The sequence below is a fragment of the Nipponia nippon genome, unplaced genomic scaffold (assembly GCF_047370975.1).
Source record: "Nipponia nippon isolate SJK-2023a ecotype South Korea unplaced genomic scaffold, ASM4737097v1 scaffold_7, whole genome shotgun sequence".
NCBI lineage: Eukaryota > Metazoa > Chordata > Aves > Pelecaniformes > Threskiornithidae > Nipponia > Nipponia nippon.
This window is the reverse complement of record NW_028262391.1, coordinates 30573937-30596710: the sequence shown is the minus strand read 5'-3', so window position 1 is coordinate 30596710 and position 22774 is coordinate 30573937. Positions and strand designations below refer to the sequence as shown.

Sequence of the window (22774 nt, the reverse complement as noted above, 5' to 3'; positions counted from 1 at the left end):
TGTGTTGGAAAAACCCAACAAACTAATAAAGACCTTAAGAACCTGCTGTGCTCTTTTCAACATGCTGCAGGAAAATGGGTCTGAGCCCATCCTGGGCCGGCCTGCAGAGATCTGGCAGGCAGGGAGGACAAGGGCGACACCTTGGCTACCCACCCCACCAGGCTGCACTGCTGGGAGAGGGGGACCAGGGTCCCTATGGAGGAGAGCCCAGGACCCCAGGATGCACATGGAGGGGAGCCCTTGGGTGCTTTGGCTTCGGGGCAGCCATAGGTAGAGTGCCCCATATGTTAGGCGTGGATGGAGACTGGAAAGCTGCCAGTTGTGGCCCAACAAGGTTGGATCCAAGGGGTGCCCACTGGGGAAGGAAAGGCCCATGGCTGCACAACTCTCGGGATGAGCAGGCTCCTCAGGAGATCCAGCTTCCCTGTCCTCTTCCAGGCCTGCAGGCTCCCTGTTTGTCTCCCCATCAAGGTTTGAATGTCCCAGGCCACAGCCCTCTCCAAGTGCATGAAGCCCTCCCTGGGAAAGATCCCCTCCCTGCATTCTAGCCCTTGTCCCTGCTCCAGTGTGTCAGTGTCTGCCTTGTACTGGGGCACTCCAGACTGGTCCCAGTCCCTGAAGAGGGTCCCAGAGCCAGGGCATGGAGGGCGAGTGACTGTGTAGTCCACATGCATGGTTGCCTGGGGTGGGTGGAGAAGAGCCTGGACAAGTGGGGAGGGAATGCAAACCGCCAAGACTGACCTGAGATGTGGGCAGGCAGCCTGGGAGCCTTTCTTGGCTGGTTTGGCTGGAGAGGTCTGCTGGTCTCCCTGCCTTCAGCTCTTCCTCTGTCCTGCTCCAGCCTTGAGGCTTCTCTCTCACTGTCCCCTCTCTCCTTCTGCTTTGGTTTTGGGGACCTGCCTCCTGCTCCCTCTCTCTCTTTCCCTCTTTCAAGTGTTAGGCTCTCCATCCTCTGGTCTTGGGATCTTCTCTGGTAAGGACATCTGTTCGGGCCCCTTGTCTCTGCTGCCCCCTGCCGCCCCCTCCCCCCCCCCCCCAGGCCTGGGTGAGCCTCATCTGGGTCGGGGGTGGGACGGGAATAGTTCTGGTGGGGCTGGGATGGGGTGTCTCCTGCTTGGCTCTAGGACTGGAGACCATCGTTGTGGTGTCAGGGCAGCTGCAGCTGGGATAGCTGAGCTGCTGGGAGCAGAGTGGCCACGTGAGGACCCAAAGACCATAGAGGAGCAAGGACTTGCTGCTGCAGGATATAGGGAGGCCACAGCTGTGCTTGGGATGCTGGAGGGACAGTGAAGCCTCCCTTCGAGATGGGGGGGGGGGGCTCTAGCTGGGGGGGTAGGATGTTATTAATGAGAGTTTTGTGTTAATTAGCACCTTTACGCTTAGATGCTGGCAGGATGGAGGGCTCTGAGGGTGCACGGCAGGGGCTGTATCCAGGGGAGACGCCCTGAGCCTCTTGCCACCCTCAGCAACAGTGGTGACACCTGAGCTGGGTGCCATCCGGTCTGAAAAGGGAGGGGGCTCAGGTGGAACAGGACGCATCCTCCCTCTTCTTCCTCCCCTGACGAAGCTGGGTGATCCCAGGGCAGGACTGCAGCATCCCCAAGGCTGAGGGAGGGGAACTCCTGCTGCACGGCCCTGGCTGGGACCAGGCTCCGTTCCCAGTCCCTCTGCCAAGCTGCCACGCAGACAGACTTCTCCTGACAACCCCCAGCCGTGGGTACATACATGACCAGCAGCTGTGCTGGAAGGGTCCCCCTTTTCCCAGCTGTCCCAGGGACCCTGGTAACACACATCTCCTTGCTTGACCATCAGCTCCCCAAGGACCTGGTCCCAGCTCCCACATGCTTGGGGATGGGGGGAGTCTGGGGCCCCCATGCCTTGCCATCAGTCCCAGCCAGCCCTGACCCCCGCCTTCCCTCTCCCTCTCCTTGGGGAAGGGGAACATTGAATTTTCCCTTCCCTTGCTGCTCCTCCACCACAGGGCCACCCCACATTCCTACCCAGCTCCCCTGTGGGTGCTCCAAGCTCAGAGCACCCCTATCCCCTGCTTTCCCCTGGCCCCTTGAGGGTCCTGTTCTCCTGGCACCACCTTGGTGCCCAACCATGTGGGCCTGGGTTGCCCCAGGCGCCTGTTGCCTGCCTCCTCCTGCCCTCCCTGGCCTGCTGCTGGGGCAATCCTGTGGCTGGGCTTGCTGTGATGGGAACAGGGTCCAGCCATCATCAGAAGCAGCAGCTCTGCCAGGGTCCCCAGAGACATGCTGTGGGGATTGCTGATGGAGGGTATGTCAACCACACAGGTTGCACCTCATCTTACATTCCCTTGGGATGGTGTCTTAACTGACTGCTCATGGTATGTTTGAAATGTTCTGAATCATCTTTTTCAGGAACAAGTACGATGCAGAATATATCATCTATAGACACCTTCTCCATCATTTATTTATAAAGTGCTGGTTCTAGCAGGAGTTCTGCAAAGATACACACTTCCAAGGCAAGCGTTAATTGTTCCATCTCTTACCTGCTCCTTCATTCTCATTGCTCCTTGCAGACTCTCCCTTTTCTCCCATGAGCCCCCCAAGGCTGGGGGGACTGACTGCACGCGTGGCAGCTTTGCTGACCAGGACGCTGGGGCTCTGGGACGCAGGAGGCTGCAGTGCCGCAGGGAGCTCCTGTTCTTTGCCGTTGGTAGGGGGGAGCACAGGTGACAAGCTGAGGCTTGCTGGAAGTGAAGGCAGCTGCAATGAGGGGCAGCTCATTCAGCATCGGGTGGCTTTGCTGTCCGCTTCTAGCTGCCCCTGAAATAACTTGGCTGTGGCTGTAAGCAAGGAAGTGCCTACAAGGCACCATGGTGGAGAAATCTCCCAAATCCTCTCCAGGACATCAGCATGCTGAGGTGCCTCTCTAAAGTGCCTGTAGGCTAACGCAGGCAGCATGGGGAATGAACATGAGAAATGACAGACCTGCGTGCAGTTGCAGGGCTGCGATGTTGTTGGGATCACAGCAACGCAGTGGGATGGCTCCCGTGACTGGAGTCTTGCAATGGAGGGACACAGGCTCTTTAGGAAGGACAGCAAGGGCAGATGAGGAGGGGGAGTTGCCCTTTATGTGAGAGAGCAGCTGGAGTGCGTGGAGTTCTGCCTGGGGATGGAAGAGGAGCCGACAGAGAGCTTATGGGTTAGGATTAGAGAGAGGACAGGCAAAGGTGACATGTATAGTGGGTGTCTGCTAAAGGCCACCTGACCAGGAAGAACAAGTGGATCAGGCCTTCTACAGGCAGACTGGAGCAGCCTCATGTTCGCAGGTCCTGGTCCTCATGGGGAACTTCAGCCACCCCAATATCTGCTGAAGGGACAACACAGCTGAACATAAGCAATCCAGGAGGTTCATGCAGTGCAGTGATAATAAATTCCTCCTCCAAGTGACAGAGGAGCCAACGAGGAGAGGTGCTCTGCTGGACCTCATCCTCACCAACCAGGAGGGGCTCATTGGTGGTGTGAAGATCAAAGGCAGCCTTGGCTGCAGCCATCATGAGATGGTGGAGCGCAGGAACCTGTGGGCAGGGAGGAGGGTGAAAAGCAAGCTCAAACCCCTGGACTTCCGGAGAGCAGACTTTGGCCTCATTAAAGGTCTGCTTGGAAGAATCCCGGGGGATAAGGCCCTGGAGGGAAGGGGGGGCCAAGAAAGCTGCTTCATAGTCAAGGATCACATCCTCCAAGCTCAAGAGAGGTCGATCCCAACTAATAGGAAGTTAGGCAAAAATGCCAGGAGGCCTGCATGGATGAAGAAGGAGCTCCTGGCCCAACTCAAACACAAAAGGAAGCACAAGAGGGTGGAAGCAAGGACGGGTAACCTGGGAGGAATACAGACGCATTGTCTGAGCATCTAGGGATGAAGTTAGGAGAGCTAAAGCCCAAATGGAACTGAATCTGGCAATCTCATTGCAAGGAGCAATGAGAATGAAGGAGCAGGTAAGAGATGGAACAATTAACGCTTGCCTTGGAAGTGTGTATCTTTGCAGAACTCCTGCTAGAACCAGCACTTTATAAATAAATGATGGAGAAGGTGTCTATAGATGATATATTCTGCATCGTACTTGTTCCTGAAAAAGATGATTCAGAACATTTCAAACATACCACGAGCAGTCAGTTAAGACACCATCCCAAGGGAATGTAAGATGAGGTGCAACCTGTGTGGTTGACATACCCTCCATCAGCAATCCCCACAGCATGTCTCTGGGGACCCTGGCAGAGCTGCTGCTTCTGATGATGGCTGGACCCTGTTCCCATCACAGCAAGCCCAGCCACAGGATTGCCCCAGCAGCAGGCCAGGGAGGGCAGGAGGAGGCAGGCAACAGGCGCCTGGGGCAACCCAGGCCCACATGGTTGGGCACCAAGGTGGTGCCAGGAGAACAGGACCCTCAAGGGGCCAGGGGAAAGCAGGGGATAGGGGTGCTCTGAGCTTGGAGCACCCACAGGGGAGCTGGGTAGGAATGTGGGGTGGCCCTGTGGTGGAGGAGCAGCAAGGGAAGGGAAAATTCAATGTTCCCCTTCCCCAAGGAGAGGGATAGGGAAGGCGGGGGGTCAGGGCTGGCTGGGACTGATGGCAAGGCATGGGGGCCCCAGACTCCCCCCATCCCCAAGCATGTGGGAGCTGGGACCAGGTCCTTGGGGAGCTGATGGTCAAGCAAGGAGATGTGTGTTACCAGGGTCCCTGGGACAGCTGGGAAAAGGGGGACCCTTCCAGCACAGCTGCTGGTCATGTATGTACCCACGGCTGGGGGTTGTCAGGAGAAGTCTGTCTGCGTGGCAGCTTGGCAGAGGGACTGGGAACGGAGCCTGGTCCCAGCCAGGGCCGTGCAGCAGGAGTTCCCCTCCCTCAGCCTTGGGGATGCTGCAGTCCTGCCCTGGGATCACCCAGCTTCGTCAGGGGAGGAAGAAGAGGGAGGATGCGTCCTGTTCCACCTGAGCCCCCTCCCTTTTCAGACCGGATGGCACCCAGCTCAGGTGTCACCACTGTTGCTGAGGGTGGCAAGAGGCTCAGGGCGTCTCCCCTGGATACAGCCCCCCTGCCGTGCACCCTCAGAGCCCTCCATCCTGCCAGCATCTAAGCGTAAAGGTGCTAATTAACACAAAACTCTCATTAATAACATCCTACCCCCCCAGCTAGAGCCCCCCCCCCCCATCTCGAAGGGAGGCTTCACTGTCCCTCCAGCATCCCAAGCACAGCTGTGGCCTCCCTATATCCTGCAGCAGCAAGTCCTTGCTCCTCTATGGTCTTTGGGTCCTCACGTGGCCACTCTGCTCCCAGCAGCTCAGCTATCCCAGCTGCAGCTGCCCTGACACCACAACGATGGTCTCCAGTCCTAGAGCCAAGCAGGAGACACCCCATCCCAGCCCCACCAGAACTATTCCCGTCCCACCCCCGACCCAGATGAGGCTCACCCAGGCCTGGGGGGGTGGGGGGGAGGGGGCGGCAGGGGGCAGCAGAGACAAGGGGCCCGAACAGATGTCCTTACCAGAGAAGATCCCAAGACCAGAGGATGGAGAGCCTAACACTTGAAAGAGGGAAAGAGAGAGAGGGAGCAGGAGGCAGGTCCCCAAAACCAAAGCAGAAGGAGAGAGGGGACAGTGAGAGAGAAGCCTCAAGGCTGGAGCAGGACAGAGGAAGAGCTGAAGGCAGGGAGACCAGCAGACCTCTCCAGCCAAACCAGCCAAGAAAGGCTCCCAGGCTGCCTGCCCACATCTCAGGTCAGTCTTGGCGGTTTGCATTCCCTCCCCACTTGTCCAGGCTCTTCTCCACCCACCCCAGGCAACCATGCATGTGGACTACACAGTCACTCGCCCTCCATGCCCTGGCTCTGGGACCCTCTTCAGGGACTGGGACCAGTCTGGAGTGCCCCAGTACAAGGCAGACACTGACACACTGGAGCAGGGACAAGGGCTAGAATGCAGGGAGGGGATCTTTCCCAGGGAGGGCTTCATGCACTTGGAGAGGGCTGTGGCCTGGGACATTCAAACCTTGATGGGGAGACAAACAGGGAGCCTGCAGGCCTGGAAGAGGACAGGGAAGCTGGATCTCCTGAGGAGCCTGCTCATCCCGAGAGTTGTGCAGCCATGGGCCTTTCCTTCCCCAGTGGGCACCCCTTGGATCCAACCTTGTTGGGCCACAACTGGCAGCTTTCCAGTCTCCATCCACGCCTAACATATGGGGCACTCTACCTATGGCTGCCCCGAAGCCAAAGCACCCAAGGGCTCCCCTCCATGTGCATCCTGGGGTCCTGGGCTCTCCTCCATAGGGACCCTGGTCCCCCTCTCCCAGCAGTGCAGCCTGGTGGGGTGGGTAGCCAAGGTGTCGCCCTTGTCCTCCCTGCCTGCCAGATCTCTGCAGGCCGGCCCAGGATGGGCTCAGACCCATTTTCCTGCAGCATGTTGAAAAGAGCACAGCAGGTTCTTAAGGTCTTTATTAGTTTGTTGGGTTTTTTCCAACACAGTAAATCCTCTCTACAGCAACAGGTTAGTTAAATCCGGTTTACATATTGCCGTCTCATGAGTGCTGCGGCATTGATGCCGCCGTGACAAAACCAGGTTGCGCTCAGACAGGAAAATGCGTTAAATTCCACTGTGACTGGGAAAAAAGGAAAACCAACAAAAATCAAAAGAACAAACCACCAGGGAAGACCAAACTGACCAACAAAACCAAGGTGAGGAACCAAAGGCGAGCACGGCCAGACCACCTCCAGGGGAACCACGCGGCACTGTTTGGACAAGAATGCGAGGGGGAATAAACCCAAAAAGGTCAGGGACCAGACAAACCCTTACATATATTATGTATAGGTATTTATATATATCACCTGGAAGGACACGCTGAGAAAACGAGAAATCACAGCGGTATCTACAGTAAAAAGGGGCTACGTAGCTTTCAGAGTCACACTGAGAAGGAAGCACAAGGCAGAACAAAGTGGGGGACAAATGGGGACACTGGTGTTTCGGGGTGGCCATTCTATATAGGAGGGGCTCAGCAGGGCATGGGTCTCAGGGCCAAAAGCCCTCGTACAGCTGCTGGGAGCCCCAGGACCCCTGTGCCCCTTGCTGGGGAGCGGGGACAGGGTCTGGGGGGCAAGTGCTTTTGGGGGGCTGGGTGGGACCTGCTCCCAGCAGGCTGGTTCTGCTCGCCCAGATGGTGGCACCCGGTGGGTCCCCTCCACGTCCCTGCTTGGGTCTGCCATGGACCACCCACAAAGAGCTGAGCACCCGTTGCCAGAGCCAGGGGCTCCCTCACCCCAGGTACAGGAGGAGCTGGGCTCTGCTGCCTGTGGGTTGGGCCAGGGATGGCAGCAGAGGCCGGGTGGCCAACAGTGGGCTTACGCAATGACACGGCTCTCCATGCCGAGCACGAGAGGCTGGATGGATCCACCCGGAGCCAGTGGCCGGATGGGGCCCCGCGGCTCAGGGGGAGCCAAGCCCTTGAGAGACGCCCTGCTCAGTGCGCAGGCGTGATGCTGGGGGGTGTGGATTTGGGGGGCCATGGTGGGTCTGGCCAGCTCTGTGGGCAAAGCCAGCCTGTGGGCAAAGCCAGATGCTGGGGTGCTCCCCATGTCCCATGGGTCACTCCACATTGCCAGCACCTTGCAGTGATGCACCCTGCAGGGCAGAGGGTGCTGAGGGCTCCCGAGCATTGCGGGGGGAGTGTCTCATCTTATTGCTAATGGCTCCACTGCGGTGACACCCACAGGCTGTGGTGAAACTGGAGGGGGGATTTGTCATGCGACATCCCCAAACCCGGTGGCCTCTGAGCCCTGGCGGCCTCAGCCCAAGAGCTGGGAGTGGAACTGCCAGTGTGGCAGGGACTGAGCAAGCCAGGACACACTGCCCCTCCTTCAGCCCTGGTGTGTTTTTGGCACCAAGTGGTGATTGTCCTTCTTGCAACAAGGGACCAAGAAAGTGCCACCATAGGTGAGGGTGTGGGAAGAGACAGGGGGACCCCCATGCCATCCTCCTGCCCCAATGGCTTCTGGAGCAGGGCTGAGCCCTCTTCCCCTGCCCCGGGGCAGCCCTCAGGGTACATGACCAGGGCAAGGGGACAGCTTGGAGTGCGATTTCTCACAATGCTCAGCCAGCTCCGGGGCAGCAGGTCCTGGGTGTGCTAGCTCTCCCCAGAGAGGGCCAGCGAGGAGACATGGGAGCTGCATCCCCAGGAGGGGCCCAGCAACCTCCCAGTGAGCACTGCTCCCCGTCCCTGTCTTCCTTCTGGCTTGGCGAGCCGTTCGTTGACCTTGGGGGACCAACCTACCTCCTGTGTCCTCTCCACGTCCTGCTGTCCTACCTCGTCCTGCTGTCCTGCCCCATCCCACCATCCTGTCCCCATCTCACCACCCTGCCCCTGCTCCCCCATCCTGGCCCCATCCCCCTGCCACCCACCCTCCCAAGCCAGGGCCAAGCTGATGCTAGGGAGGGTGAGGACCAATGCAGAACCATGTGTGCCTGCTGGGCAAAGCCAGGAGCCGGAGCTGGGAGGCAGTGAAGTGAAGCCCCTCTCCTTCTCCGGTACCAGACAAGGGGATGAGGCCAACGGCAAAGAAGACAAATGGACCCCGAAGGAGCAAGGGCCCTGGTGAAGGATGTCCATGGGGCGGGTGGGTGCTGGCAGGATGCTGACGGATGGGAGATGGCTCTGGAGGAGACGTCGGCGGCAGACGTGGACCTCAGCATGATACCTCCATGGTGTGGTTGATCTGCCCCATGGCCTCAGTGCTCTCCGAGTGGGTGCAGGCACGTGGGCGGGTGCCATCCACTGAGCTGGCGCTGGTGAGGGAGGCTGTGCGGGACCGTGCCAGGCGGGTCATACTGGCAGATGGCACTGCACGGGCACAGAGAAACGGCCAGGGTGCTCAGCTCCCTCCAAAAGCCAGCAGGACCTGAGCCGACATTGCCTCACACAAGCAAAGCCACTGGTCCCACTCCCTGGTGTGAATGACCCTGGGCACAAGCTTGCAGCATGCAGTGCTGTGACAACATGAGCAGCTCCAGGCTGGCAAGGGAAAGCGGGGCAGGGACAGGGCACCCCTGGGGCAGGCTGTACACCAGGCACATCTCCCAGACATGTGACCACTGAGCATGAGGCAGTGGGGACCCCTGGCCGCCACGCTCTGGGGAAGGGGTAAGCAGGGATGGGAGCTCTCCTGGCTCCCCAGGGTGTGCAGGGAAGGTGACACCCTCCTCCAGCCATGATGCCCAGCGGGCACAGCTCTTGGCCGGCTGGAAGAGGGCACAGTGGGCACACTGCCAAGACTGTGCCTGCATGGGTGGGGGGCACTTCTCCGAATGCCATTTTTCAGACCCCAGCCCAGGCTCAGGGTGCCATCTCAGGCAAAGCAGAGCGAGGCAGAAGGCACCTGGCTGGGAAGGGCCAGTCCTGCACCCACGCTGTTTCCAAAGGTGCCCAGGCAGCTCGGGCGCACAGGCCAGGCAGGCACCATGCAGCAGTGGGCACAGGCCGAGCAGCACTGAGCAATACCTGTGCTTCCACTCAGCCTCCGATCCTTCAGGTGGGCGACTGGCAGGGGTGGAGCGGGAGAAGGGCAGGGACAGCAGAGAAAGAGTATCAGCCATGCTGGCTGCTCTACAGGGCCAGGAGCCCCCGCCCAGCCCCATGTGTGCATGCGCACAGACTTGCGCGTGTGGACACAGACCTGCGCACACACAAACACATGTGCATGTGCACATGAACCTGAAAACACACACACGTGTATATGGACCTTCGCATGTGTGCACACACAGGTATGCACACAGACCTGCACACGCACACATACACACATGTGCTCATAGACCCATACACACACATACGCACACAGACTTGTGCACATGGACTCTGCACATCTGTGTGCACACACACAGCGCCTGCTTGTGCATGCCCACACACACATAAGTGTGCATGCATGCACAAAGACCCTGTCCACACACGTGTGTACGCACAGAGCCCTTGTACACACATCCGTGTGCACACAGAGCCTGTACACCCCACGCCCCTACAAACGCACGGATAGACATCTTGTACACTGCACATACAACGCCACAGATGCATGTGCAGCTCTCCATCAGGATGGGCACGTGGGCGTGCCAGGCTCCTCTCCTGCGTCAAGGTCAGCACGCACGCACGCAGGCATACACGCAGGCACACACCAGCCCCATGCCCAGCCCTGGCACTCACTGTAGCCCATGCCTTGCAGGAAGTACTTGAAGGCTTCAGTCAGCTTGCCAGGCTGTGGGGAAAGAGCAGGCTGAGTTGAGGCAGCACCAGGGCCGAAATCCCTGCTCAGCCCTGAGCTACCTCTGGCAGCCTCTACACAAGACCCGTATGCCCACCTCATATCCCCTGCTAGCCAGGGACAGCACCAGTGCATGTCTCAGGGCCCAGTATACCCAGTTAACTGGGGAAATTGTGAGGGCTCACCTGTGTGACCTGGGGCAGCCCACCGGAGTCAGCCATCTGCAGAGAGAAGGTCCTGCTTAGTTTGGGAGGGTGCCTTTGCCACCCACCCTGTCCCCTGGTACCCACTGGCAGGATGCCACTGCTGGGGCCACCCTGCTCTCCCCACCCACCCCCAGCCCCATGCCCAGGAGGGACCTGGAATGGGGAGATGGGGACAGCCTGCAACACTGGAGCAGAGGGCAATGGAACACTTCATGGGCAGCAGGGATCGCCCGGTTGCCCCCTGCCACCCACCTACCTTCAGGAAGGTGGTGTTTGTGGGATCCAGCTTCGAGTTACACTCCACCTGCAGGCAAGAGGGATGATATTAGCACCCTGGGGTGCCGTGAGCCTGCCCGAAGTTGCCCACAGGTACCACCACTGGCCCATGGCACGCCAGCTGGCACACCCCCCCCAGCCAGGTGGAGACAGAGTGCTAGGCAAGCCCTGAGCCCGCAGAACCACCATCCCTTGCCATGGGACAGGGGGGACCTGCCTCCAGCCAGGCAGTGTCTGGGCAAGGGTGGGGGCTGGAAAGGGAGGGGAGGGGGGCTCATGAGGCATCCTGTGTGTCACACATGTGTACAAGCACACAAGTGTGCTCATGTGCATATGCACAGATATACGCGTGCCGGAGGAGGGTGTGTGTGCATGCAATTACACATTATGTACAAATGTGGCCACCTGCACAGTTCCTGCGGCTGATGTATGGCTGATGCCACGTATGTGCTAGCAGCTGTTGGGGTGCATGTCGTCAAGCAGGGAGTGTGCCGAGTGTGCATGTTGTAAGCATGTCTGGGCATATGAGGAAGGGGAGGTTTTCCAGGTGTGGCAACCAGGCACGGATGCACGTGCACACATGCCCATACTAGCAGGTAGGTTTGCACATGAGCACACTCCTGTACACAGGCAGCAAACATGAGCATGCCCACGAGTGAGCACCATCTGCATGTCACCCCGCAGGCATTATCCCATCACTCACCACCCCTTCTTCAGCAGGCGCGTTGTCTCCAACCACCAGCATCACGGGGCAGCTGGAAGTGAGAGGAGGAAGGGGCACAGTCAGGGCTTGGCCTGGGTGGACTCCACCACCCTGGGACACCCTGTGCCATGCTGGTGTGACTCTTACCGCAGTGTCTTGGCGTTGGGCACAGTCCCAGGCCGGCTGATGTCCAGGTCTCGGCGGCTGATGGAGGAGAAAGAGGGCCAATGTGAGCCCATGGGCAGGTGCTGCCACCAGTGCCATAGCGCAAGAGCTGGGGCACCACCAGCTCTGGGAAGCGGCACCCAGCCCTGCTGTCCCTGCACCCTGTGGATGGAGGACCCCACGGCCATCTCTGCCATGACCCAAGTGGAGCCCGCACCATGGGATGCAGCACCCAGCGGAGTAGCAAAGCTCCCAACCCCTTGCACGCATGGGACAGCATCTCTGCCCCCTTCCCCAGGCCTGGGCCAGCACCCAGAGCAGGAGGAGACCAGAGGATGCCCACCCATGGCCATGGGCTGTGGGACATGGCAAGGCTCTGGCACAGGTGCCACCACTGCCACATCCCCAGCCAGCACCAGCGGCCAGCTTCACACCACTGCCTGCCTGTGCCAGAGGGTGATGGCAGCACCCAACAGGAGTCAAGGTTCCCATGGGGCCCTCAGGGCCACCCACCAGCACTGCAGGCCCTCACCCTGGCGCAGACAGGGGGGCAGCCCGCTGGCAGGGCCACCGGAAGTGCTCACCTGTTGTACATGTTGAGGAAGAGCTGGAGGTTGAACTGGTTCACCACACTGCCGATCTGCTGCCGGTAACTCTGCACCAGCTCCGTGTTGTTCACCAGCTCTTCCTGTGCCAGCAGTTTCTTTATCAGTTAGTGTAACTGACCAACTTTATTTCTGGTCATTGTCTTTATTAACACTGATTGATCAGGATTTCTGTCTATGTGCTTGTTCTTTTCCTTTTTTATCATCCCAGTTTTGTGAAGCCCTTGGAAATAGAACTAAGGCGAAAAAAGAGAATGTATGGCCAGTGGAAGCAAGGTCAGGTGACATGGGAGGACTACAGAGATGCTGTTCGCCACTGCAGGGAGGAAATTCACGTGGCCAAAGCTCAATTAGAGCTGAAGCTGGCCAGTACTGTGAGGGACAATAAAAAGGGCTTTTTAAAATATGTTAATAACAAAAGGCAGGCCAGAAATAACATTGGCCCATTACCTGATGAGCATGGTCATCTCACAAACAGGGACACAGACAAAGCAGAGATGTTTAATGCTTTCTTTGCCTCGGTCTTCAACACTGATGATGGCCTCTGGGACCCCCAGAGCCCTGGGCTAGAGAACCATGACTGTGAGAATGATAAACTCCCAACCAACCCTGAACTTGTGTGGGATTTGCTGCTCCAGCTGGATCCCTATAAGTCAAGGGGGCCCGATGGGATTCAGCCAAGGGTACTTAAAGAGCTGGCTGATGTCATAGCAAGACCTCTCGCAATGATTTTTCAATGCTCTTGGGAATCTGGAGAGGTCCCAGTTGACTGGAAGCTGGCAAACGTTGTCCCAGTCTTCAAGAAGGGCAACAGGGATGACCTTGGTAACTACAGGCCTGTGCCTGGCAGAATTATGGAGAAGATTATTCTGGGAGTTATTGAAAAACACTCAGTCATTGGTCCCAGGCAGCAGGGGTTCACAAGGGGAAAGTCCTGCTTAACAAACTTAATTTCTTTCTATGACAAGGTTACCCACCTAGTTGACCAAGGGAAGCCAATCGATGTAGTCTTTTTGGATTTCAGTAAAGCTTTCAATACTGTCTCACAGTATCCTCCTGGACAAAATGTCCAGCATACAGCTGGATAAACACATAATGCAATGGGTGAGCAATTGGGTCACGGGTCGTGCTCAAAGGGGGGTTGTAAATGGGATTACATTAGGCTGGAGACCAGTCACTAGTGGGGTTGTGCAGGGATCCATCTTAGGGCCAGTGCTCTTTAATGTCTTCATAAATTACTTAGATGAAGGACTTGAAGGATTACTGTTTGCCGATGACACAAAACTGGGAGGAGCTGTTGACACTCTCGAGGGCAGAGAGGCCCTGCAGAGAGATCTAGACAAATTAGAGAGCTGGACAATCACCAACCATATGAAGTTTAACAAGGGCAAGTGCTATCAAGGCTTTGTAGTTGTATTTTTTCCCAGTCTCCCAAAGTAGGGTAAGGTACTTCATTGCTCCCATTTGTGGGTAGCTCAATTCTCATTGTATAAGTTCTTTTTGATATTCAGGGGCCAGCACAAATGGAAAAATTGTCCTTCCAGTATAAGCTGTAAATAAGCTTCCTGCTTCTGTGTCTGATAGGTAACACACATTTATCACTTGTATTTGCATAATAGTCCCCTTTTCCCAATGGAGGGTAGCATTCCCCTCCCAACAAATCCATTGCCCAAAAGCAAACCATTCTCTAGCATGTATTGTTTTGGTACAGGAGAGTTTTGGTGGTTGTAAGGACCACCCCTCCCACAAATTTCCCGTTTTTATCCAGATTCCTCGATCCTGATTCTGAGGATTTTTTTATTATGAATCATGATCTGTTTGGCATATAGATTTCCCATACCTCTCAGTGTATTACCCAATCCCATATGCATCCCCCCCCCAGTCCCAGTTGTAGAAGTTGCACATTGGTCCATGTCCCATTTCCCACCCCTTTACTCAAAATTGGCAAATCCACTTTGTACAGCCTTCCTAGAAAGTAGTCCAAGTATCCCTAAAACGTCATCGGGATTTTATGTCATATGGCAAGTTGTGGCCCTGTCCTCCTAGTGTCCACAGATGTTGAGTGATGTCTTGTATAATATGTGAAAGATGTTTGTTAAGGGCTAATTGTACTTGCATACATGCAGCATCCCATATTATATTATCCAGGGTCCTATGGATACACTGCATGAAGTCTTTTCTACTTTAATTGATTCAGTTCCCAGAGTTGTCACCAACTTGTTAGTAGATTCCAATACTTGTCCAGAGGATAATCCTCCTTTTGTTGAGAGACCCACTGCCACTTGGAGGCAATTTGCATGTGCAGATGCATCTGCTATATTTTTCCGCATTCCACACCCCAAAAGCTGTATTCCCAGCATCCCATAAAGAGCCAAAAAAAATCCTGTTTTGTCCATTTAACCTCTTTGGCATAATTCATTCCCTTTGCAGTAAATAATTCTGGCCGTGTTCACCGTAGAGTGCTCTCAGCTACTCTAGTAGCCCTGGTACAATTATGTTAAGTTTACCAAATAAACCAAAATTCTGGTCTAAATTGGACACAAAAGTCAATCATATTAGCTGAAAGGGCCACGGGGGCCTTTACCTCAGTTTTCCACCAGGGCAGGGCACGTCTGAATATAGGTCTCCCTTGATCACTGTTCATCTCAACTAGTAGCCACAAGGAACAGTGATGTTCTGCTTTGAGCAAGTTATCATCCCAACATTTCCAAATAACAAATCTCTTTGTACCCCAGGTATAACTGTGGTCAGTCTCATTTGCATAGTATACATCCCACTCTTATAGAATCATAGAATCGTTAAGGTTGGAAAAGACCCTTAAGATCATCGAGTCCAACTGTCAACCTATCACCACCAAGTCCACCACTAAACCATGTCCTCGAGCACCACATCTACCCCTCTTTCAAATACCTCCAGGGATGGAGACTCAACCACTTCCCTGGGCAGCCTGTTCCAAGGCCTGACTACCCTTTCGGTGAAGAAGTTTTTCCTAATATCTAACCTAAACTTTCCCTGGCGCAGCTTGAGGCCGTTTTCTCTCATCCTATCACTTGTTACTAGGGAGAAGAGACCGACCCCCCCCCTCGCTACAACCTCCTTTCAGGTAGTTGTAGAGAGTGAGAAAGTCTCCCCTCAGCCTCCTCTTCTCCAGACTAAACAACCCCAGCTCCCTCAGCCGCTCTTCATAACACTTGTTCTCTAGACCCTTCACCAGCTTCATTGCCCTTCTTTGGACGCACTCCAGCATCTCAACGTCCTTATTGTAGTGAGGAACCCAAAACTGAACACAGTACTTGAGGTACAGCCTCAGCAGTGCCGAGTACAGGGGCACTATCACCTCCCTGGTCCTGCTGGCCACACTATTCCTGATACAAGCCAGGATGCCATTGGCCCTCTTGGCCACCTGAGCACACTGCTGGCTCATGTTCAGGCGGCTGTCAGCCAACACCCCCAGGTCCTTTTCCGCCAGGCAGCTCTCCAGCCACTCCTCCCCAAGCCTCTATAGTGTTGCATGGGGTTGTTGTGACCCAAGTGCAGGACCCAGCACTTAGCCTTGTTGAGTCTCATACAGTTGGCCCCGTCCCAATTATCCAGGCTGTCTAGGTCCCTCTGTAGGGCGTTCCTGCCCTCCAGCAGATCGACACTTCCACCCAACTTGGTGTCATCTGCAAACTTATGAGGGTGCACTCAACCCCCTCATCCAGATCATCAATGAAGATATTAAACAGGACGGGCCCCAACACTGAGCCCTGGGGAACACCACTAGTGATTGGCTGCCAACTGGATTGGACTCCATTCACCACCACTCTCTGGGTTTGGCCGTCCAGCCAGTTTTTAACCCAGCGCAGAGTGCACTTATCCAAGTCGTGAGCAGCCAGCTTCTCCAGGAGAATGCTGTGGGAGACAGTGTCGAAGGCCTTACTAAAGTCCAAGTAGACAACATCCACAGCCTTCCCCTCGTCCACTAAGCGGGTCACCTTGTCATAGAAGGACACCAGGTTAGTGAAGCAGGACCTCCCTTTCATAAACCCATGCTGGCTGAGCCCGATCCCCCTGTTGTCCCGCACATACCGTGTAGTGGCGCTCAAGATGATCTGTTCCATGACCTTCCCTGGCACCGAGGTCAGTCTGACAGGCCTGTAGTTGCCCGGATCCTCCTTCCAACCCTTCTTGTAGAGGGACATCACATTTGCTAGCTTCCAGTCATCTGGGACCTCCCTGGTTGACCAGGACTGCTGATAAATGATGGAGAGTGGCTTGGCAAGCTCCTCCACCAGCTCCCTCAGTATCCTCGGGTGGATCCTGTCTGGCCCCATGGACTTGTGAACATCCAGGTGGAGGAGCAGGTTGGTGACTGCCATCTCTTCAACAACTGGGACTTCATTCTGCATCCTATCTCCATCTCCCGGCTCAGGGGCCTGAAAACACCGAGGATGACCAGTCTGACTATTAAAGACTGAGGCAAAGAAAGCATTAAGTACCTCAGCCTTCTCCTCATCTTTCGTGGCAAAGTTACCTTCCGCACCCAACAAAGGAGGGAGATTCTCCCTGGCCCTCCTTTTGTCACTGACATATTTATAAAAACATTTTTTATTATCTTTAAGAGCAGTGGCCAGTTTAAGCTCCAGCTGGGCCTTCGCCTTTCTAATCTTTTCCCTGCATAACCTCACAACATCCTTGTAATCCTCCTGAGTCGCCTGCCCCTTCTTCCAAAGGCGGTAAGCTCTCCTTTTTTTCTTGAGTTCTAGCCAAGAACTCTTGTAAGTGCCCCATAGTTAAATCATCTAGGAGGTAACACCATCCTGGGACAGTGACGGCTGGGTATCTTGCATGTAAATGCTCAGCCGATTTCAATATCTCACAAGTGTTATTAATGCCTACTCCAGAATGAAGGTTACCTTGGAATCAGTGGGACTGGAAACTCCCATTTATGGGCTGAGTTATCATTCTTTCCCAATTATATAAAATTATGTGTTTGCCCTTTCAACCCCTAATTGAATAATCAGTTTTTTCCCTTATATAAAGTTTCTTTGCACCAGTCCTGCAAGTCCCCACCCACAGCAAGTATGGGTAGATAAGGTTCCTTTGATGGAGGTGTTTTTTTTGTGTTACAGGAGTTTTGGGTAGTCATAGTGGTAGGGTTTAGGGTAGAGTGTGGGGTAGTTTCCAGGACCAGAGGTAATGGTACACAGTAGGGTCCAACTTCTCCCACACACAATCTCAAAGGAAAATTCCATAGACCCTCCTGTGACTATTTAGACCACATGTCCTCCCTTGCCACCAAGAGATGTATTTACTTTTCCAAATAATCTATGTCTTTACTTTTTCAATGCTTACAATTGCTGATATGGTCAATGCCTTCACTTCACTGGGGCTGTTCTTAAATAATCCCTTGTAAGTCCATGATACTGATCCTGGCATTGGCGGTACAGCAGTTAGGATGGCCTTACAGAGAAGACTAAATAAGCAGATCTGTTTAAACAAACATATTGAGTGGATATGATCCTGTAACAATATAAAAAAAAAGATGTTTCTAATGCATTAGGTGTTATGATCAGCTTTGGGTCTGAGATATGGTTTAATCTGTGACATTAATGCCATCCACTGCCATCTAGCCTCTCTTCCACTCTCTTGATGGTGCCTAGCCAGGCAGACTCGGAGTAGATGTCTGAGCCACAGACTTTCAGCCATCAGGTAGGATGAGATGTGCTGGGAAGGCAGCACTGGTACAGCATCTTCACCCCAGCTGGGAACCTTGCAGGCCTGTACCAGTCCTAACCTTCTATCCCTTCTTGTCTGTGTGGGAGTTTCCACACCTTGAAAATGTGAGAACCAAGACTCCTGGGCAGAGGATGGAGGCCCCCCATGATCTCTCTAAGGCACAGCCTTATGCCCCAACAGCATAGGAGCAGATTTTTAGAGGCTGTTAAAAATCCAATCCTAAACAAAGCAGCACATTCCCACTGCCTCTCTAGAAAGGGAGGCTGAGGTTGTGAGCTCTTTAACACTGCTGGCTCTGGGCACAAATTAACTCATGGCATGCCTTTAAGAGGAGCCTCTTGGGTCTCCTCACTACCCTGCACCAGTGTGGGGAGCAGCAAGAGAGGAAAGGTTCCCATGCATCCTGCCTCCACCAGCACTGGCCATCAGCAAGGCGCTGAAGTAACACCAAATGCATGAGCACACTGCAAATCTCAGTTTCCACAACACCAGCTCTTGATGAAAGTCAGAGCTATACAATCCGGTTAAACATCTGAGAGTGCCTGCCTGCACTGTCTGCGCTGGGTGCCACCTGCTGGCAAATCCACCCACCACCCTGCTGACCTACATTCCCAAGCTCGAGCCAAGGCTGGTGGCACCCAGGACAGATGACTTTGCCACCTAAGGCTGGCAGAGACACTCCTCTTGGGCCAAACCAGTCCAAAGTCACCTGTGGGGCTCTCGTAAAGTTTTGGAGGAAGGCTGAGCAACAGCAGCAGCCCATTGGCATTGATTACAGCCCATGCTTTCTGTTTTCTTATATACTTATCCACCTGCTTCTACCAAGCCCAAGTAGAGGGTCTAGGCAGCTGTGAAGGGTTTCTGAGGATGAGGCAGGGCAGGGACCCATTGGGGACTTCAGTCTGAACTCAGCCCAAGCCAGACAACGGGACTGGAAGGCAGAAGGATGCTGGGACACTGGTAATTTGAGGTGCCTTCCTCACCTCTGTGCTTCATTTCTTTCTCTCCAGCTTTAGAGTACTCAAGAACTTCTAAACATCCTTTATACTTTAGCTGATTTGAGAAGTTAGATGTTTTCTCCTTTGTGCATCCATCACTGCCTACAATAGGAAGAGGCATCAGGAAAAGGTTAGTAGGAAGTTAGGGAGGTGCTATGCATACAATTTAAGGTGACATTCCTGATGGCAGAGCTCAACAGATGTGTTCCTGGTATGGCTACTCAGCAGTGCTGAGATTAATCTGATGTCACACAAAGGGGTGTCTGGGTAGCGGGCAATCAGAGGATATTAAAGAGTTACTACTTGTTAAGGGAGCAGCAACCGCCCGAGCATTCACACACCATTCAAGGAGTTGCACACACACCACCCAAGACTTTAACTGCTAGGACCGGAGTCCCTTCGGAGCAGGCAGCTCCACTGAGCTGACGAGTGCTCCTTGCTTACACACACACACCCACCCTTGGGCATTTTCTCTCCCGTTAGGCTTGACCCTAGGTTTCCCTGAAGCAGAGTCTCTGACATGATGTACACCAGGAGAATTTATTGAGTGGTACAGTGGTGAAGAGCAGCTCGAGCTGGGTGCCTCCAGGGAGGGACCCCAAACAAAGAAATCCCTGGGCAATTATACCCTTATGGTCTAAGTTCCCCTCCCCTCATGCGATGGTTCGGTCCAATAGTAATATTTGGGTCTGGGGTCTTCTTGTTCCTTATTGGATCCTTTCTCTGTCTCCAGGCAGGACATTCCTTTTCTTATCTTGAATAGTTGCCACTTCTGCCAATGATTTCGGCTACCTTATCTTCCTGGTTTGCACCGGTTTCAGGGCCTTCTTTCATGTAGCTAAGTAAGAGTTCAGCATACGGTCAGCATATCTAGGTGAAAGTTCACAGCTTGCAGTCTAAGGCTTCAACAGGTCTTTGGATTCTTATTTGAGCTAAGAAGTGACTTCTACAACACTACTGATCATATGGGAAGTAGTCTGGAAGAGAACAGGCACCATCCTTCGAGGGGAAGCTCTAACAACAGCCACAAAAATAACCCATTCCCACACACCTTAGCTTAACATCCTTAGGTGTGAGAACCTGGGCACACAATAAACACATGGGCTTCTGCATCTGAAGCTGACTGCAGGACTGCTCAGCCAGAGATATTTGTTGAATCTTCCTCACATGAAACCCTGAGCTGTACTGTAATCGCTCCCGTGTGCTTTTGGATTCAGAGGTGCAGAAGCTGCAGCTTTTTGTTCCATTTGCAAATGCTGTTGAGTCACTCGGATTCTAGGAAGAAGCCTCTCCTCTGCTTGGGGAAGGAAGAAATCAGGGAGTGAACAGTGATTTCTTCATCCCCTCTGTCACATAACTCCATGGAGGAATGGGAGGGTTTGTGTGTTTTAACTGTTTCCCTCTGCCCCCAACTCTTAAAGGAGCTCTGACTTCTTAAGATTTCAAGCACCCCAATGCTGCAGCACCTGGACCTCCCCCAGAGCAGCAGGCAGGAGTCGAGAGGACCACTAACTGAGAACGCACTGCTCCCTCTTCTCCTCAAGTGCTCTTCAAGGCAGAAGCCATGACCACATGGGTTTTTCTGGCAAGTCCTGCAGGAGTATATGTCCGGGAAAGAAGCCAAACAACACCCAGGAGAAACCCAGAGCAGACTGGTACTCCTTTCAAACTCAAAGCCTCAGACAGCCCATGGTCTCAGAAGAGAATGGGAAGAAAATCTTCCTCACTGGGGATAATCTTCCCTTTTCTCTCTTCATCCTTTTATTCCCCCTCCCTAGACTGCCAAAAGAACTTCTACTGCTATAGTTGATGCCTGCCATTAGCAACAGATCCTGAGAATAAATCTGTGTGCATGTTAGCCTGTCTTATCACCTTTTGTGCAACACTAGGCAAAGCAAATGCAGAGACACTGCAAGGAGCATGAAGCAGGAGGTGGAGTGGGACATCAGACAAGGAACAAACCAGTGAAAAATGAAATTTTTGAGTTAGGGGTAGCTGCTGATGTGATCTCTCTTTGACTAAAGGAGAAGTCACTTACCATAACACCAAACTGCTCACATGCTGCCAGATCATTGTACATAGCCTGCATTTCTGCGAGCTTCACGTGTAGCTGTGGCAGCAGCTTGATGAAGTTCTACAAGAGAATTGCACATATCAGCGGAACAGAGCTGCCTGGACCAGCACCCAGCACACACAACCCAGGGAGAAGTCCAAGTGACACAGAGTACAAATAGCTCCCTGACTACAGGCCTCTCCCATACAAGAAAGGAAGGGCACAGAAACTTACTTAATAGAGCTCTACAGTACATGAGGTTACACACAGTCCCAAACTGCAATGCAGCAAAGTCAGGAAACAACTGCCTGCAAGAGTCTTTCTCCTGTGCAGTGCACACACTCATCTGCATGACGCTATCACTCAGCACAGTGTCATCCAGTTCCACTATTGCAGTCTTGATCTGTTCGCAAGGCATGCAGAGAGTACCCAGGACAACAGCTGCCAGGACCCAGAGAGGAGCACAGGTCAGTCTTTAGGAACAACCCCTTGCCGAGTGCCTGTGCTGGTTTTGGCTGGGATAGAGTTAATTTTCTTATAGTAGATAGTATGGGGCTATGTTTTGGATTTGTGCTGAAAACAGTGTTGATAACAGGGATGTTTTAGTTATTGCTGAGCAATGCTTACACAGCGTCAAGGCCTTTTCTGCTTCTAACCCCACCTCACCAGCAAGTAGGCTGGGGGTGCACAAGAAGCTGGGAGGGGACACAGCTGGGACAGCTGACCCCAACTGACCAAAGGGATATTCCATACCATATGAGGTCATGCTCAGCATATAAAGCTGGGGGAAGAAGAAGGAAGGGGAGGATGTTCAGAGTTACGGCATTTTGTCTTCCCAAGTAACCATTATGTGTGATGGAGCCCTGCTTTCCTGGAGATGGCTGAACACCTGCCTGCCAATGGGAAGTAGTGAATGAATTCCTTGTTTAGCTTTGCTTGCATGCATGGCTTTTGCTTTACCTATCAAACTGTCTTTATCTCAACCCACGAGTTTCTCACTTTTACTCTTCCGATTCTCTGCCTCATCCCACTGGGTGGAGTGAGCGAGTGGCTATGTGGGGCTTAGTTGCCGGCTGGGGTTAAGCCACAACAGTGCCAAAGGAAAGCAGTTTCTGACTTGTCATACTCACATAGGATCTGCCCAAACGTAAAATTCAGCATGGGCAGTTCCTTGCGTTTTTTCTTTGGAGGTTCTTTCTCTCCACCCTCCTGGTCTTTCTCTGATGTTAGTACAGGAAACCTGGGTAAGCTGTGAGCTGTTGAATGAGTATATCCCTTGGATAACAACACAGCTTTTCCCCATGCAATGGCTGAGCAGAACTGCCCTACTAATGAGTAACAAAGCTCTGTCTGCTCCACATAGCAAATGTCTTCGCCAAGGGGTAAGGAGAGGTCAGAGTTCTGCTTTCCTTAGTGCTCCCACAGCTATGGACACAGTCTTGGCTCTCCCACAAAGAACAAAACAACCTTGCTAAAGACATCCATTGCCTTAAATTAAAGCAGAGACTTCACACCAAGGTGACAATATCCACCTGTACATCAAAGCTCAGTGTGAGACACTGAATGACACAGGATTTGTGAAATGGTGTTCCAGGAGATGTGTGCCGACTTGGTGTTGAAAGAAGGCTGAAAGATGCCCAATATCATCACAGTCCCTGGAGCTTCTCGCAGCTTGTTAATGACCCTCTCCTCTATGCTGCACCAGGCTCAGACTGTCACAGACATCCCCTTCTCTGGGAGCACGAACAGTCTCACCAACACTCCTTGAATGAGCCCTCCTGTGACT

At 53.8% G+C, this 22774-nt stretch overlaps 1 protein-coding gene across 1 annotated transcript; it reads right to left on the bottom strand.

Moving 5' to 3' along the window:
• Window positions 1-6439: 6439 nt before the first annotated feature.
• Window positions 6440-14860, bottom strand: LOC148050961 (protein NDRG4-like). The gene is made up of 9 exons (XM_087739843.1): window positions 14801-14860; window positions 12196-12299; window positions 11594-11650; window positions 11447-11498; window positions 10724-10771; window positions 10447-10482; window positions 10204-10255; window positions 9511-9549; window positions 6440-8853 (listed from the first exon to the last, which is right to left on the bottom strand). Exons 1-9 carry the CDS (start codon window positions 14858-14860, stop codon window positions 8699-8701), a joined length of 603 nt encoding a protein of 200 aa, XP_087595969.1. The 3' UTR covers window positions 6440-8698.
• Between the last annotated feature and the right edge of the window lie 7914 nt (window positions 14861-22774).